The 18,706-nt window shown below is 43.1% G+C and overlaps 2 protein-coding genes across 6 annotated transcripts in view; both read right to left on the reverse strand.

The window, feature by feature from the left end:
- TFG (trafficking from ER to golgi regulator) overlaps positions 1-7,626 on the reverse strand; it is a 31,938-nt gene extending 24,312 nt beyond the window's left edge. For 2 of the 5 annotated variants that reach the window (XM_064143189.1, XM_064143188.1), the window contains exon 1: positions 7,463-7,626. The gene's annotated coding sequence lies outside the window, so the exon portion shown is untranslated. The other 3 variants (XM_064143187.1, XM_064143185.1, XM_064143186.1) reach the window with 3 other exon arrangements.
- A 2,246-nt stretch (positions 7,627-9,872) lies between these two features.
- ADGRG7 (adhesion G protein-coupled receptor G7) overlaps positions 9,873-18,706 on the reverse strand; it is a 35,111-nt gene continuing 26,277 nt past the window's right edge. The window contains exons 12-16 of the mRNA XM_064143985.1: positions 16,641-17,005; positions 14,031-14,112; positions 12,911-13,072; positions 11,717-11,873; positions 9,873-10,793 (exon numbers count right to left, since the gene is read on the reverse strand). Of these exons, the coding sequence (XP_064000055.1) occupies positions 10,581-10,793; positions 11,717-11,873; positions 12,911-13,072; positions 14,031-14,112; positions 16,641-17,005 (979 nt within the window). The 3' untranslated portion in view covers positions 9,873-10,580. The remainder of the gene's footprint in view (positions 10,794-11,716; positions 11,874-12,910; positions 13,073-14,030; positions 14,113-16,640; positions 17,006-18,706) is intronic.

Raw genomic sequence — 18,706 nt, forward strand, 5'->3', positions numbered from 1 at the left:
TTTGTCTCTGAACCTCTGTAACAACGTCCCCAGAAACCAAGTGGACGACCACGTGTCTCATTTGGAGCTCTCTGCCAAAGACTCCAAGTTGGACCATTGTCACTGGCAGCCGTGTACAGAATGTTTTTAATGTCCGGACCAGATCTCACAGGTCCTAAGCCCACTGCATGGACTACTTCTCGTTTAATTTGATCAAAGGCTGCTTGTTGTTCAGGTCCCCACTCGAAATTGTTTCTCTTACGAGTCACATCATGCAGAGGTTTGACAATCTGACTGAAACCAGGAATGTGTAGTCTCCAAAATCCCACCACACCAAGGAAAGAAAGTGTGTCCTTCTTACTGGTGGGAACTGCCATGGTAGAGACTTTGTTAATCACATCCTGAGGAATGTAACGGCGACCATCCTGCCACCGCACTCCCAGAAACTGAATTTCTTTGGCAGGTCCTTTGACCTTGTCTCTCTTAATGGCAAAACCTGCTTGCAACAGAATGTCAATGATTTTGTTACCTTTCTCGAAGACTTCCTCAGCAGTTTGGCCCCACACAATGATGTCGTCGATGTACTGGATGTGCTCTGGAGCTTTACCTTTCTCCAGTGCATTGTGGATGACTGAGTGACAGATGGTTGAGCTGTGTTTCCACCCCTGAGGCAAACGATTGAACTGGTACTGGATTCCTCTCCAGGTGAATGCAAACTGAGGCCTGCACTCCTTTGCTATGGGAATAGAGAAGAAAGCATTAGCAATGTCTATGGTTGCATACCATTTAGCCTCCTTCGATTCCAGCTCGTACTGGAGTTCCAGCATGTCCGGCACAGCTGCGCTCATGGGTGGCGTCACCTCATTGAGGGCACGAAAGTCAACTGTGAGTCTCCAGTCGCCCGTAGGTTTGCGCACAGGCCAGATGGGACTGTTGAAAGGTGAATGAGCTTTCTCGATGACAGCCTGACTCTCCAATTGACGAATCAGCTGATGAATGGGCAACAAAGAGTCACGGTTAGTTCTGTACTGCCTATGATGAACAGTTTGAGTTGCAATTGGCACTTCCAGGTCCTCTATGTCATGATGTCCCACAACTGCAGATTCATCAGAAAGTTCAGGTCTAACAGACAACTTCAATTTATCATCCTCAATCTCTACAGATGCTATTCCAAAAGCCCATTTATGACCCTTAGGATCTTTGAAACAACCTTGTCTCAAAAAGTCAATTCCCAGAATGCAAGGCGCATCAGGACCAGTTACAATAGTATGTGTCTTCCACTCTTTACCAGTTAAACTGATCTCAGCCTGTATCTTAGTTAACTCTTGAGATCCACCAGTGATTCCAAAGATAGAAATGGACTCTGTCCCTTTGCAATTAGATGGCAATAAAGTACATTGAGCACCTGTGTCAACTAAAGCCCTGTATTTCCGAACTCTTGAACTGCCAGGCCACCTAATGAATACATTCCAATAGATTCGGTTCTCTCCACTATCCCTTTCCTCCTCCTGGCTGGAGGCAGGGCACCCCTAATGCTGAACATGGCATGTAGGGTGTACACAGTGATTGGTGTTGTTGTGAGAGGAATTGCAACTGTTGGAACAATTGCAATTGCTCTCGGGAGCTGAAGAAGTGACAGCTACTTTCCTGGCATTGCTGCCTCTGTTTCTGCCACTCTGCAGTTCCCTGACTCTCTTTGAAAGAGCTGAAGTAGGTTTACCATCCCATTTGTTCATGTTCTCACCGTATGTGTCACGCAACAGTATCCACAGTGACGCACGTGATTGCTGCTGTCTAGGTGGAATTTGTCTCCTCCTGGGCTGGAATTGCCTTGCAGGAGGTGGGCGTCTGTTCCTGATGGCAGAAACATGCACCCATTCAGATGATGCAGGAATGGTATCCTTTACCAGATTTTTGAGATCCTCCTTCAGTTCTTTCATAGTATCTTTAATCTCTGTAGTCATAGTTTTTATGGCACAGATTATACCAGAATGTGACAAACTGTCCTCAATCTGCCTGAGCTGATCAGTGAATTCACCAACAGTGAAAGATCTTCCATTATCACTCCTTGCTAGAAACTTACTGGCCAAGATGTTAGCATAGGATGAAGGAGCAAGCTTAATCAGCTTCTTCATGAGACCTGTTCCCAAAGGAATATCGTCAGGCTCATGAGTGCCATGATCTCCATAAAGCACTTCCTTCACAGCAAACTCCTTCAGAAGCTTAATTCCCTGCTCAACGGTGTTCCACTTCTTGGCAGCCCATGGCAAATCATCTCGGGAAGGATATCTCATAGCCACAGCCAACAGAAGGCGTGTCCACAAGCTAACCCTACCAAGAGGACTTGCCAGGTGTTTGTCCACTCCACTCTCCTTAGTGAGTGGTCCCAGCTGCTTGGCAGACTTGTCTCCTACCTGCAGAGCATTAGCACCAATGCCACGGCATCTCACTAGCCAGCTTAAGATTGGCTCACCTGATTCCCTTGTGTATTCCTTCCTAACTTCCCTGACCTCTCTGAGTGGATCCTTGGAGCCTTGGATGTCATCTTCCTCCTCTTCTTCCTGTTGTTCTGGTGGCGCCGGGCCTAACACAATCTTCCTCATAGCATTCCTAAACTCATTGGAACCATCCTCTCTCCTGGCAGCTAACCTCACAGCACTCCTCTCACTTGAGTATTGTTGTCTCAGCACATCTACAAGGTCTCGCAGACTAACTGCCTCCTCTTCCTCTTCTCCTTGCTGATCACTAGAGGTCCCATCTCTTACATCCTCCTGCGAACCACTCTTTGTCTTAGCTTTTGCCTTAGCAGGTGCCAGAAGGGCCTGAGCAGCAACAGACTTGGATGTGTCTGCTGGAGGATTTGAATATTTAGGAGTCTGACTTGGAGGGTTTGAATCCTTAGGGGTCTGACCTGGAGCATTTGAATTATTGGAGGTCTGACTTGGAGCATTTGTATCCTTAGGGGTCTGAACTGGAGCTTGTGAGTTCAAATCTGCCTTGCTTTTAACAGGAGGATTTTGGTTTTGGTCTGCTGGCTGGGGGTTTGAATTGGCTGAGCTGGTGTCATTAGGATTTGGACTGACTGGGCTAGCGTTACCAGCACTAGTAGTATTATTAACATTAGTGGGATTATTTGCCTGTCCTCCTGGGATGCCTGCCAACCCTGACTTGTTTTCATTTTTGCTAGGAACATTCTGATTTTGGGTACCTGCCTGTCCTCCTAGGGCTCCTGCCGAACTCTGCCCGTTATCATTGTTTACGTTAGCGGCGGGAACACTGGCTGTGTTCCCAGCACTTGGAGAAGGAGGGGCAGAGGCTGGCAAGGGGGAAGCCGATAACTGTGTTCCCTTGTTTTGCTGTGAAAGAGACTGCTTCTGAGACACAGAATTTTTCCTAGCTCTTACAGAAGCTGGTTTTGAATTTTTCACCCATAATGCCAAAATTAATATGAATATTAAAATCATGAGGCAAATATTAAAAACTGTGAGAAGAAAAACAGTCTTACAAGAGCATGTACCTAGACAAACAGTTGGAATTCCTGTCTTAGGCTGAATAACTCTCATTAGAGCCATATTTAAAGCAGAATTTCCATTGATTGTCACATTATTGACCAGAGCTCCTGTAATGTCCTTGGTAATATTCTCAGAGATATTAAAACCAGCATAACCAAGAATAAAATCACCCCAGCTCCAGAACATATCTGAAACCTTAGCTTTAGCCTTATTATAAGCCAGATCAATGAAATAAGCAACAATTTGAGCTTTTATCCAATTAAATGCCAAGTAAACAAAACCAGACCAAAGCAATGCCCCAACCAAATACAATAGCTGCTTGATTAGCTTCATCTTAATTCCCAGAGCTAATTTCCACTCACTGAAATATCTAGCCCCACGTTGGGAAAGCCAATTTAAAAATGTGATGGTTTGGGGGTTACCCCACCCCCCCACACTTTTGTATTTGCCCCAGCTAACTCAGACGGACCCTGGGAATATAGATGAAGCAATTTATTTACAGCTAGCAGAATTTACAAGCAGCTATTTACAATATATACAGTTATATACAATTATATACAGAAATATACAAAGGATAAACAATACAAAAGCACAACTCCCCTCCCAGAAACCTGAGTCCCCAGGAGGGGCTCTCAAACCACCCCAACACCTCCCCCCGGCCCTCTTAACCTTACCCCAGTTCTCAGGAAGAATAGAGGTGCAGCCAAGAGGTTAGGGAGCAAGGTTAGTAGGAGCAGGGTTAATGAGATGTGACCAGGTCTAAGGCAAAAGCAAGAGTGAGAAACAAAATGGAGAAAAAGTCTTTCTTCTTCCCAAAGTTCTCAGCGTGACTGTGAGAGAAGTTGACATCAATTGTTTTTCATTTCACTGCCCGTTATCTAGTTCTGTTACCAAAACATTCTAGCTTGCTTCAAACTAGCACAGGACAGAAGCAGAGGAAAGCAAATCCCAGATAACAGACAACACCCCTCTCTGGTTCTCTCACTGGCAACTGCTTCTGTCATCCTGGAACCACAGAACTGCTGAAGTTGGAAGAGACCTTGTAGATCATCAAGTTCAACTGCTCACCTAGAGCTAACAATCCCACCACTCCTAGTCATTACCACTAAACTATGTCCCTAAGAACACATCCAATGCATCTTTTAAATATCTCCAGAGATGGTGACTCCACCACCTCCCTTGGCATCCTGTTCCAATATCTGATAATCCTTTCCGTGAAGAAACTGTTCCTAATATCCAACCTGAACTTCCCCTGGCACAGCCTGAGGCCATTTCTTCTTGTCTTCACCTTTAAAGAGGTCTGTACAGAGACCTGACAGAGAGGGACTAGGACCGTTGTGACATACAAAGCAGATGAACACAAAGAGACATTTTTCTGATTCCTCACCGTTGCCCCTTTCACCCCAATCCTGCCACAGCTCCAAGTCAAAATTAACTGCGATGTGCAGATAAGATGCAGATAATGCATCTAAGAGTGGTTTGACTTAGTTCATTTAGCTGACATCTCATGTTGTTTAAATGTTAGAGCAGGGCACTGGTTTTGCTTATTTAGAATTACAATGTAAGCTACTTAGAAATTGACAACAGTAAGAACTGATCCTCATCTCTAAGTCCTAAAGATACACAGCTGAGCTACTGTGGCTTTTTGACATAATTTGTTTCTTTGTGCAAGGAAACTAACTACCGTAATGTACTTACAGAACTACAATGTCTTATTTACCAGTACACTTTTATCACACTTCATTAATGACACTGATGAGTGAACAGAGTGTCTGCTCAGCAAGTTTGCTGATGACACCAAACTGGAAGGTTTGGCTGATACAGCTGAAGGCTGCGCAACCATCCAGAGAGACCTGGACAGACTGGAGAGCTGGGCACAGAGAAACCAAATGAGGTTCAACAATGACAACTGCAGAGGTCTGCACCTGGGAAGGAATAATAAACTGCACCAGTACAGGTTGGGAGGTGATGTGCTGGAGAGCAGCCTTGTGGAGAATGACCTGAGAGTGCTCATAGATAACAAGTTATCCATGGGACAACAATGTGCCCTTGTCACTAAGAAGGCGAACGGGACTCTAGGGTGTATTAAGAAGTGTGAATCCAGCAGATCAAGCAAGGTTCTCCTCCCCCTCTACTCTGTCCTGGTAAGACCTCATCTTGAGTACTGTGCTCAGTTTTGGGCTCCTGAGTTTAAGAGGGACAGGGATCTGCTGGAGAGGGTCCAGCAGAGGGCTACAAGGATAATTAGAGGACTGGAGCACTGCTTTATGAGGAGAGGCTGAGGGACCTGGGGCTTTTTAGTCTGGAGAAAAGAAGATTGAGCAGGGATTTAATAAATGTTTATATGTATCTGAGGGATGGGTGTCAGGAGGGGGGGACAGGCTCTTCTCACTTGTTCCCTGTGATAGGACAAGGAGCAATGGATGTAAGTTGCAGCACAGGAGATTCCACCTCAACACAAGAGGGAACTTCTTTACTGCAAGGGTCACAGAACACTGGAACAGGCTCCTCAGAGAGGCTGTGGAGTCTCCTTCTCTGGAGACTTTAAAGGACCTGGATGTGTTCCTCTGTGACCCAAGCTAGACTGTATGGTCCTGCTCTGGGAGCGGGGGTTGGACTAGATGATCTCTTTGGTTCCCTTCCAACCTCTAAACACTAATGACAGAAATCTGATGTGTGTCTATCAGAGGTCACGAAAAGCTAACAGGAAAGCATTCACATACACCTTTTTTGTCCAGCTGTCCTCCATTCAGCCCGAAGTTGCACAGGTTTCAAGACAGATTCTATCTAAACACTGCAACTGCTTGCAATTGTTACCAGAAACTACGTGAAATGTGCTAATCATTGAATTACACAGCATTCAAGCTTTACTTCCTTCACTGTGACACTGCTGAACAGATGGCTGGCTTCAGAATTTTTCAGAAGACACACAGAATGGCCTACTAATGATTTTTTTTATCAGAGATGACCACAGTGCTTAATTTCTTTAGCAAACAAAAAAACCATAAATGTCTGTTTATTAAGGACTTATTCTTTACAAGGTCACTTGTGACACCACTGACAACTTTCTAACCTTTCTAGCACACCAGCAGCATTTTGGAGGTACAGAAGATGTTTCTCCTCCCATCTTAGCTCACTCCCTATTCACATCATCAGCCTAGTAGAAGGTGTTCTTGCCCATCGCAGGGGAATTGGACCCAAGTGATCTTTAAGGTCCCTTTCAACCCAAACCACTCTATGACTCTATAATCACTCAGTAATCTGAACAGTGCATGTGGACAGCGACTGCTCACTCTAAGTCTGTCACTTCAGGATCCCTCCTGAAAGACATCATCTCATAACCATGCTGGATTTCACTACCCTTTTTGCACTGCAGCGAAGAAAAAACAGCCTTGCCTAAGAAAGGAAAGCACAGACATTCCCCTTTCACTTTTCACTGTCAAAACACGGGCAAGAGGGTGAAGTACACAGAAACACAGCCAAGCAGCACTGCCTCCCAAACCCCGCTTGATGGAACCACGAGTTTACCCAAGACAGCCGTGGGGTGGGGAGCATAAAGGAGATGCGCTCTTCGTTTTTCTCGAGTTGCGACAAGGGCAGGCCCAACCTGGGGAGCAGAATTCACGGCCATTCCCTGCTGGGAAATGAGGACTCTGCAGTTCCCCCGGCTCCCGAAGTAAAAGAGGCTTGGTGAGCACGGGAACACCCCCTCGGCGGAGGGGGTGGAGGCCTCTGCCAGCCCTCACCCCCAGCTCCCCAGGCCCAAGCGCGGCCCAAGCCTCTCTCAGGCGCGGACGGGGGGACGCAAGGGGTCTCCCAGCCACGCCGCCAGGGGCCGCGTCGCCCCTGGAGCCGGGTGAGGAGGGACACTCACCCCTTGCCTGCAGCCACCCTCCCGCCGCCGTCATACGCGCGGCAAACGGCTGGGGAACAGGGCGGCTAGGGCGATGCAAGCAGTCGCGCTCTCTTACTTTGGCTTCTCCGCAGTCCTGCCGGTGGAGGCCCCCGGCCCCGTCCGAGCTTGGGCACGGTCGCCGTCACCGCCGCCCGTACGTGGCAGGGCAGACGAAGGGGCTGGAGCGACGGCCGCGACTGCCGGGCCTGCGCGAGCCGCCCGCATGCGCACTGCCGCGGCCAGCGCCGCTCTGCGCATGCTCCGCCTCCCGCCCAGCGCCGGCGCGCGGCGGCCGGTGGGCGGTGTCAGGGCGGGCGTGGCGCCGCGCTGGCGCTGTGGCGGCCCCGCCCCTCCCCGCCCCGCCCCGCCGCAGGTTCGTGCCCTGCTGCGTCCGGTCGGGTGGCTGTCACCGCTCTCTGCTCTGTCACCTGAGGGGGGGTGCGGTTTAGCCGAGGTTTACCCAATAGTCGGACTTTGGGACAAAGTCCTTCAGCCTCTTGCGCCAATACACAGAAGCTAGTGCTGTGTGGACATGAGTGAAGTTGAATCGCAGAGTCGTAGAATCGTTTTGCTTAGCAAACACCACCGAGTCCAACTGCCAACGCCAGCACAGCCATTAAACCACGTCTCAAAGTGCCGAGCCCACAAGCTCCTTCAACACCTCCAGGGATGGTGACTCCACCACCTCCCTGGGCAGCCTGCTTCAATGCCTGATCACGCTTGCAGGGGAGAAATTTTTCCTAATATCCGACATAAATTTCCCTTGGCGCAGATTGAAGCCTCGTCCTATCATCTGATGCTAGGGAAAGAGACAGACTCCCAGCTCGCTCTCTCGGAGAGTTAGAGAGCAAGGAAGTCTGCCCTCAGCCTCCTGTTCTCCAGACTGAACAACCGCGGTCTCAGCCACTCCCGATAACACTTGTTCAGCAGACCCTTCACCAGCATCGTTGCCCTTGCCCTTTTTTTGGAGAATAGACCAGATGGGTAGAATTACCTGTGAGTTGTAAGGAAAATTGTTTCACCTTGGATGCCTCTTCTTTGATCTTAGGAACTTGTTTTCTAACCGACATTCTGAAGGAAAACTTGATCAAAACTTTCCTTAGAGGGTGCTGGAGCACTGGGACAGGCTACCCAGAGAGGTTGTGGATTCTCTGTCTCAGGAGGCTTTCCAAACCTGCCTGAACACATTCCTGTGCAACCTGTTCTAGGTGAACTTGCTTTGACAAGAGTGTTGGACTCTCTGATCTACAGGGGTCCCTTCCAAACCCTACCATTCTGTGATTCGGTGATTCTGTGATTCATAAATTGAATGACACATCCTAGTACCTATGACAGGGAGTACCTGCGCAAATCTAGCTAAAGCACAGCTGTAGTTATTTCCTGGAATTAGAGATGTCCCTCGAAAGACACTTTTTTCTGAGGCCTGCAAATAGTGATTCCTGCTGAGAGGGGAAAAAAGCCAACAGGAGTTTGACTTTTGTAGAATTCATCTTCGCTTAGAGCTTTGTCTCTGCTTAGAGGCGTGTAATAAGTTCAACTAGCAATAAGCAGGTGTTATTCACACTGAAATGGAGGTGAGAGAAGCTGAATATGGTTATAATTTAAAGTATCTTGAGGAGGAGGGGTGTGGTTCAGGAAGCTTCTTTGATAAATGTTATCAAGTATTTAGAAATAATTTGAATGTTTCCAATGGAAAAAAAAAAAAGTCTATTAACTTTTGAAAATATATGAAAGAGAACTGGAAAACAGGATTTTTCCATCCACTATGCTCTCCGCTGCTCATATTTCATACCTTTGTACTGCTGATTCAGTCCTTCTCCAGTCCTTTTATTTATCAACACAGTGTGTCCAAAGTATTTCCAGGATCCTTAGAAGGTCATGATCCTCAAAGCCCACATATCACAAAGAATACCAAAGTTCACTATACATTCCACGTGTAGATAAGAACTGAACTATTGTTCCTATGACAATTAAGCATATAACCTGAAAATTGTCGTTTCACTTTGTTCCATTTGTGAAAATAGGATTCCCTAGATAGAAAAAGTAAAAAAAAAAAAGTTATAAGATGTATAATTTTCTGCCTTATTTTTTTGCCGGGGGAAGTATAGGCTGGATGTTAGGAGGAAGTTCTTCCCAGAGAGAGTGATTTGCTGTTGGAATGGGCTGCCCAGGGAGGTGTTCAAGAACAGAGTGGATGAGGCACTTAGTGCCGTGGTCTAGTTGATTGGACAGGGCTGGGTGATAGGTTGGACTGGATGATGTTGGAGGTCTCTTCCAACCTGGTTGATTCAATGATTCTACGATTCTATGATATTCAGCCATCATATTTGCTCATGACATTGATCTTATTTGGAGCAGCTTCAAAGTTTACAAAACACACCACATTTATTTTCAAGGAAAAAAAAAATGAAAGCAGGAGGTAAATCTGATCACATTTCTTAAACCAGATTATTAAAAATGGTGTTCTTATTTTATTAATACCAGAGAGAATAAAACATGCAAAAATATCTGTTTGTAGAATTGAACAAAGAAATAAAGGTGTTTTTTTTTAATTACACATCTAAATTTATCTGGCTTTTTCTCACACAGGACACAAAGGGATTTTGTTTAATTACCATTTATAAAAACATATTTTAGATGGAAAATGTAAATGACCATTTTAAGACACAGATTTTCTTCTGACCAATCCAATGTGGAATTTGGAGCCAGAGCCAAGAAGAACTGCACTGCTGTTTCTTGATTTACCTTTTTTTGGGTTCTATTTAAATTGGAATTCTTCTGACAAAATGGAGAAGAGAGCCATGGAGAATAAGGTAGTTAGATATATTCCACAGGTCTGATAAAAGAAAAGGACACAAACACAGCAACTTTTCTACATCTGTACTAAAATATAAAAATAGAATAACCTCAAGTCCTTTCAAAAGCCTTCCTTATTGGCATGCAGTACAAGTAGTACCAAGACGGTCTAGCACGGCATTTCTGCTTAACAGTTGCACAATCTTTCTGGTGTGTGGTCCAGCAGCTTTGGGCTGCTGGTGGTCTTGGTTTGTGATCCATTTTGAGCTACCTCTTGTTGGAGTAGCATGTCCATCATTCAGTATACCTCCGAGATCTGTATAAAATAGACCATGAAATATGTGGGATTCTATTTCACATATTTACAGTTTTTTAAGTCTACAGTTTTCTGAGTCCACTTAGGTGGTAGATGAGGAAATATCTCTTGAAACAGTCTGAGTTGATCTGAAAGTTTCCTGAATATATTGTTCAAGCTTTGATTTTGCTACATAGTAAGTTTTTGAATGCAGATACAGCGGTATCTCTGGCACTCGGAAAACAGGGAATGCTTTGTAAACATTTTTCCTGAAGATTGGTGATCTGAAAGTGTATAGAATACAAATCTGAAGTCCCTGTAGAGTGAACAAAAGTGTGGAGTTATTTCTTGTTATAAAACCAGAAAAGATTAGTCAAAGTGGTGATGCACTGGGTGAGGTTGCCCACAGACATCACGGATTCACCCTCCCGGATGTGTTCAGAGCAGGCTTGGATGAAGCCTTGAGCAACCTGATCTAGTGAAAGGTGTCCCAGCCAATGCCAGGGAATCCTTTCTATGAATCTATGAATATTATTTGACTTGAAAAACAACCACAAAACAATTTTCAGTAACCACTAACAAATGTCATTAACACCTTGAAATACAGGAAATGCCTTCAATAGGTAAATTATCCCATGTGACTATGAATCTGGAATTGTAGTCACCTCATTTCCACATTGCTAGCATGTGTCAAGATCATATTAATATCTTCTGATGGATAGGAGGAAGGTAAGACTTGCTTGAGGATGCCATAAGCATTAAATGTGGCTGGTGTTCCCTATCAGCGCTTCAATCAGATTTCAGAATTTCTGTATCTCATTTTGAGGATTAATCAGAAGTATCCTGAATTTTTATCCATGATCACTGTGGAAGCTCTCAAGCCATAAAGCTGTAGTTGCTTCCCTGGGACTCTTTTCCAACAGCTGATACAGAACTTTTATTCTGCTATTAATTATGAATATAATTTTATATATGATTCTATATAAAAGAAGCCACTCAAACAGGAAGATCTTTTCAATGGGAACTTAAAATAAAATCCCACATTGATTGGCACAATGGAAAAGAGTTTTAAATGTGACAGACGAAAAGGACAGCATCTCTTTCTCAATAAAAAAAATGAACTCTTATGAGTACTTTCCATCAAGTTCCCAGGCTATATCAAGCTATAGAACAAATAAATATGACTAGTTTTTTATTATTTATCTCAGTTGTTAGACTCAGAGTTGCTAAATACTTTACCTGGGTAGTGTTCAAAATGCAGAACAGGTAGCTGAAAACAAGACTTGCTTCCTCTTGACTTACTAGCATGAGGTAGCCTATTGTCCAGGTGATTCCAAGCATGACCACAATGGAGATAGTGCCAATTGCCTTTTTCATAAATGAATCACTTTTGTTCCTAGAAGCACACACACACAAAAAGAGAAGTCATTCAGTCTTTCTCTATAACATTTAACATCTTTTTGAGATTTAAACTTTCTATTTATTCACAAAGATGTGTTATTCAACTGAGTTGAGAACATACACCTCCTGACATTTGTTTGAGCTATTATCCAAAGAAAAAATCTAGAGAGGAAATCCAGAAACAGAAATCTCACCAAGTTCATCAGAATAATCTATTTGGAATACGTAGCTTGGATGTGGTTTTCTTTAACAACAAAAAAAAAAAGAGGTTTACCAAGGGAACAAAAAAGCACTGAAGATTGACATGTTAGCCATTATAAGCCTTTTAGGTTGCTTATAACTTTAGTTTTCAATACAAGAATAAACTGCTAGCAATATTTGGATATTCAGGTTCTCTCAAGCCCGAGGGCAGTCAGAGCTAAGGTATTTTATTTGCTTCGTCTGTGAACATTATACATTAAAGGAGTGAAAAAATGGCACAAAATTGAGTTAAATCAGTTTGGTGGGATTAATAAAAATGAAAACAATCTCTTTTTAAATAACATAATGTGCATTGCAGGTTTTGTGACAGTCTGTGACAATACATGTGTAAAACTGAGCAGGTAAATCCACTTCAAATCTGTTGGAGAACTGTCCTGATGTTAGAAATTCCTAATTCTCAATCCAGATTTTCTCTCACTTCTGTAGATTTAAACTGAAATTGAGTAACACTGCTACCAAAAAAGGGTGACAAAAGGCTGAAATGTGTTGACTGATGTGGCCTCAAACAAAGTGTGGATTGGAAGGAGCTTTGAAGATTATCTAGTTTCAACCTCTCTGCCATAGGCAGGGACACTCTCCGCTAGACTAGATTGCTCAAGGCCTCATCCAATCTGGCCTTCATTTTCTGACTTCTCTAAGTGCACATTTCTTTAACACACCAAAAAAAAAAAAAAGGTCAAAAATCTGTGTTTCTGACAAGAAAATTCTGAGCTGCTTACAAGACACTGAATACATTTACTGAGAGATCTGAGCAGTCCTATACCATCTCACCTTGTCAAACTCTCATTTTTCTTCCATATCACAGAGACACTGATCCTGATGAAGACAATGATGTTAAACAGGAGTATGAGTGCAACTGGCAAGAGGAATGACCACAACATGGGCTTTTGCATACTGAAATTCCCATTCTGATCCAGCGCTGCAAGCCAGCAACTTTTAATACAAAGAGAGGCCATGTCAAAAGATTAGTTAGGCACATTATTCAGAATACACAAACAAACCAAAATGATATTCCACTTTTCATCCCTAAAGATCTCATAAGGCTTTCCAAATCTGGTTAACCTGTCGCTGAAAGGCAGCCATTCCTTGGTAACTGAGAGCTTTCAGTCACGCTTCTCTTTCTCTGGGCAATGCAAAAATGATTTATCCAACTGCATAGGGAAATATAGTAAGGTGCAATATAGCTTAATAGGTATCTGGCCATCGTATGCACGTTTATCTTATGAGTATAAATTATAATATAGCTAAAAAGTAATAGGGGAGAACTAATTGATAAAAGTTGAAACAAAACCAGGAGCAACTTCAGGAGGACAGAGTTAGCTTGCAATAATCTTTACTGCTTTCCTTCTTTTTTTTTCAGTGCCAAATAATCTCAAGTTGGAAATCAACACTCCCTAGACAAGTATCATAAGATGGTCACCATGTGGAAGGGGAGTTATGTTTGCATTTCTGAAAAGAGTCTGCTATTTTCTGTTTCAGCCCCTATTACCTAGGTGTGTTGTATACCTGATAGCGTGTTTTGGTATGTGGGCACTTAAATATTGATGCCAAAACTCTAGGGTAAATAGAGGTATAGTTACATTGCCCAGAAAGACTTTAAAATGTGAGGACTGTTTAGGTGCTGACATGAAGTTAATGCACTTAAATGAAGGTCTTGAATTTCAGTTAGGCTAAAGACCTCTACAGCTTCCATTTAAAGTCACAGGCGATCCTGCCGGAGAAATCAAGACTGATGTGGATCAGTGAAGAGTTTTGTTTTCTGTTAAGTACTTAGATGTACAAAATAGTATAGCAGCCACAAGTCTAGTGTTGTGATAATAATAGCTATGACAAAAGGCATATAATAGTACATGTGTAATACTGCACATGTTGTAATAATACACAAACTTACAATTCTTCCTGTCGGTAATTTAAAGCTCTTCCTTCTCTGTAAGTAGCTCCAAGTGTTATCACGACTACTAGAGCAGGGATTCCTAATTAAAAGGAGAGACATTATCAATTTATTGTTTGGTTTCCAGACAAATAGCCTCCTGCCTCCTAACATTCATAGATTTAAAGAGCTGCCATGCATTTAGCTATACCTAGAGAAAAGGCAGAACTGATGATTATGAGAACTGTTTTTCTGAGTTTTTCTGTCCATGACTTGCTGATTTTTGCCATTAAACAGCTTCAAGGCAGCTTCCAGAGACACCTCTGGTGGTGACAAATGCCTTTCTGTGTTGACTTTATCATAGCTGTGCAATCCTAGCCTCTTGTCAGCAGTGAGAAACAAATCTAAGAAAATTCTGTGCCAAGCACCATTACATTTCATTCCAGACTGAGGGAGAGAGTTACTTTTGCCCTCCAAGAAATATGGCAGTGTGGTCTTACCTCTTCCATGCCTTTGCTTCAGTTCTTTGCTTTCATGTCTCCTGCCAACCTATTCACTAAGTAGCACGTCTCATGAGAAGGAGCATTGTGCACAAGTTTTTATCTGGGAAGCAAGCATGCTTCTTGAAGTCTCTTTCTCCTTCAGCCCTACTAAAGATCTTCCAGATTGCTGTGCTCTCAAAGTAGATCTGAAAAGCAGTGATTCAGAATCATGCTGTTTCAGATGTGTGCAACTAGTCACAGGACACAGTAGAGAGCCTAATGTGATGGTGTCATGCAAATATGCATGAAGCACAGTGACATGTATCTAGACAGCTTTGGCTGAACACTCTCTGGCTTGCACATGCATTTCAGATTCTAAAAGTTTTAGAGGAAGTGCCTCTACCTCCACAAACACAAAACACAATAATGAAATAATGAGGCTCTAAAACTGCTTATATAGTGGCCATCAGAAACAACAGACCACACAAGCTGAATGTGTGAAAGACAGGTGTTCCTGTCCACTGCGTTACAAAAGTTTCTTGAAGGAGTTTGATTTTTTGCCTTTGCCTGCTGAGCATCTGTCTGCATTCTTCAGACCTCCAAGTAGTTCTCTTTTCAGCTTGCAGTGTTCCTGCTAGCTTCTCTGCTTACTTGAGAATGTGATATTTGCTTATTAATAAGTAATATGTAGGAAGTTAGTCAGCAATTTTTGCTTTTGGATTTCTGAAAGGCTCCGTCTGTGTAACCTTAAAGATGTCTGTATCAGCAGTTTGAGTTAGAATCATAGAGTGGCTGAGGTTGGAAGAGACCTTTGAGATCACCAAGTTAAATGGCTTGCCTAGACCTCATAATCCTAGCACTACTGCTAAGCCACTACCACTAAAGCACGTCCAGTAGTACCACAGCTACATGTCTTTTAAATACCTCCAGGGATGGTGACTCCACCACCTCCCTGGGCAACCTCTTCTGATGTCACATAACCCTTTCTGTGAAAAAAAATTCCAACCTGAATCTCCCTTGATACTACTCGAGGCTGTTTCCTCTTGTCCTGTCACTTGCTGCATATGAGAAGAAACCAACCCCTATTCCCTCCAACCTCCTTTCAGGTAGTTGTAGAGGGCTGTGAGGTTTCTCCTCTGCATCCTCTTCTCCAGACAAAACAATCCCAGTTCCCTCAGTTGCTCCTCATAAGACATTTGTTCTCTAGACCCTTCGCCAGCTTGGTTGCCCTTGTCTGGACATGCTCTAGCACCTCAGTGTCCAATCTTTTAGTGAGGGGCCCAATACAGAACCCAGTATTTGAGACGTGGCCTCACCAGTGCTGAACAGAGGGGAAGAATCACATGCCTAGACCTTCTGGTCACACTATTCCTGATACAAGCCTTGGTCACTGAAACACACTGCTGACTCATTTATGTGATCATATACGTTCATATATATGTTCATATATGCGATCATCATGCCTTAAAGATTTCTTTACTTAATTGACAGAAACAGATTGCTGAATGTCTTAATTAGGGTAACAATTTCTCCTGCACACAGCAGAGCCATGTATGTTGCTGTGCCAGCAAAGAAGCTAGCAATTTCAGTGCTGTAATGGAAGAATCATAGAATCATAGAATCAACCACGTTGGAAGAGACCTCCAAGATCATCCAGTCCAACCCTATTCAGTCAACTAGACCATGGCATTAAGTGCCTCATCCAGTCTTTTCTTGAACACCTCCAGGGATGGTGACTCCACCACCTCCCTGGGCAGCCCATTCCAATGGCAAATCACTCTCTCTAAGAAGAACTTCCTCCTACCATCCAGCCTATACTTCCCCCAGCACAACTTGAGACTGTGTCCCCTTGTTCTGTTGCTGGTTGTCTGGGAGAAGAGACCAACCCCCACCTGGCTACAACCTCCCTTCAGGTAGTTGTAGACAGCAATGAGGTCAGCACAGCTTCAAAATACTTGAAATCAAGCTCAGTTTGCACCAGTGGTGTGAGCAGTAACAGGAGATTACTTATTAAAGCATGTTATGCTAACCCAGAGAGATGCTAGTGATAAATGTGCTTTAGTGATGTCCTATCTTTACAACTTTCCCTGAATATGCTATGTACTGATACTTTGGAAAGAGTTATCATATATACACCCATAAATCTTACCCCATCCAATTATTGACATGGTTGCAAGGAAGTGTTCAGGTAGGGGCTTCATGGCTCTAAGCAACAGGAAGTACAGTTGTGCAGAATTGAGTGCTGTCCACATAAATGTTGCCAACAAAAAATAGTGCAGTAGAGCAGCCACAGCTGTACACCATGAGTCTGCAGGAGGATCTACTATATCAGATGTGAGCAAGGTGTTACTGGTGGTATCATAAGGAAGGTATTTCTGGTAGTAGCTGCTGGTATTGCTGTTCTGATTCTTGGCATTTTGGTTTTCAATTCCAGAGATGAAGATGATGTTAAAAATAAGCATAGAGAAACAGAGACTCACTAACATCCATGTTACAGACGACCTTCGAGTTTTCCTATTGGTAGGAATATACATAGGGGAAAAAAGTAGAGCAAAATAAGAGATTTTGTAAAACATTTCCTCATTCCTATTGATAATTAAAAGCAAGCTAGAGTCTGCAGTCTTTAGTACAGAGAGAAAACAAAGTAACAGCTTGTTTGCAGAGTTCTACATCGTTGCTCTCAGGCATCTTGCCAAATCCAGCATATTTGATTTCAACCAGAACAGAGAATATCCAGCACTTTTTATGAATGGGCATTTTCCAAAAGCAGTTGGAATGCTTTTTGTTGTTATGGGGTTTTTTGTTTGGTTTGTTTTTTTTTTTTCTTCAGCTCTTCTCTTTTTTCAATACTTTTCCTCAGTGAAACAGCATAAGACAAGTATTTCTAAACACTCCTCAAGCTACAAGAGAATAATAAACCTCCGCTTCCAAATGCTGTCTTATCAAATGCACTTTAAAGGCAGTCTGGAAGCTCCTACAATCTGAGATACATTGACCTGATGGAACTGTTCCAAAGCAAGCAGGATGAGAAAAATACATTCATCTACAATAACTACCATTCTTTGTTGGCATGACTTTGCTCCTCGACCAAGGGGAAATCACGTGGCACCATTAATCACAAGAATATCCATCAAGGAAATTGCCTTAATTGTATTTGAATTAAGTCACTTACAATAAACTGGTAGCAAAAGCAGTGAACATAACCTACATTGCTGTACAATCATAGTACTTAGCAGTAACCTGTTCTCTACAGGCATTTTATAAACAGAAGTCTATAGAGTATAGAAACTATCAAATCAGCAACAAAAGATGGAGTAGCATTTCAATAGGACATCAAGAAGAGGACCTGAGAAACAATAGACATGCTTCTACACAGAAGGTAAAATCTAAGTGGTAAGACAGTGAGCTGAAATGATTAGCCTTAAATGAAAGCACCAATTGAACAGGCATGTTGGTAACTGGCTAGGAGAAAGATAACTGTTTAGACATTGTAGTACCAGGGTACAGGGCATTCAGGAAAATAAAAGGGAGGTCATGCTGGTGGTGGAATAGTTATACACTTTTTAAGCCTGAGTATTAAGTGAAAGTAATGAACTAATCTCATCAATGTGTAGCGTGGACCAGTGTTGCAATAATACAGCCAGGACAGCAAGAGGGACATCAGGTGGCCAGTGAGTGGCATGAAATGCCAGACGTATGACAACTCTTACCCAGTATGTGGGTGAAACAAATGACACTGTGGGACATTAGCCAGAAATTAGACACAGCAATGGAAGCCCATGGTAAAAGGATCAACCCTTGACTTGATCCTCAGTAGTGCACACTGTCTGCCTTGTTAACTTATAGCTGGTAAGCTATAAGTGATGAAAAGATTTTTGTTGTCAGTGTCTATGCCCAGTACCTCCTACGAAAGACTCAGCCTTTTTGCCATACTGGGCTTATCCATAGTCTGTTACATAATTGCTTTTCAAAGATCACACTTTTGGTAGGGGGATTTATTGAATAATAGTCATACATATATATCCTCACATTAAAAATGAACAGAAAGGATAAAGTTTCATCTAGGTAAGTGGCATGGCTGAGACATCTTGTGTCTTCTCTTTAGCTAGTAAGCCACACTTTGCAAGCTATGGTCTGTGTTTAGCTCTTTAAAAACAACAACAAAAAATATTTGCTGATATTCCAGTGTGTCCTGAACTGGATACTCTCTTTGTT

Source organism: Pogoniulus pusillus, chromosome 5 (genome assembly GCF_015220805.1).
Source record: "Pogoniulus pusillus isolate bPogPus1 chromosome 5, bPogPus1.pri, whole genome shotgun sequence".
NCBI lineage: Eukaryota > Metazoa > Chordata > Aves > Piciformes > Lybiidae > Pogoniulus > Pogoniulus pusillus.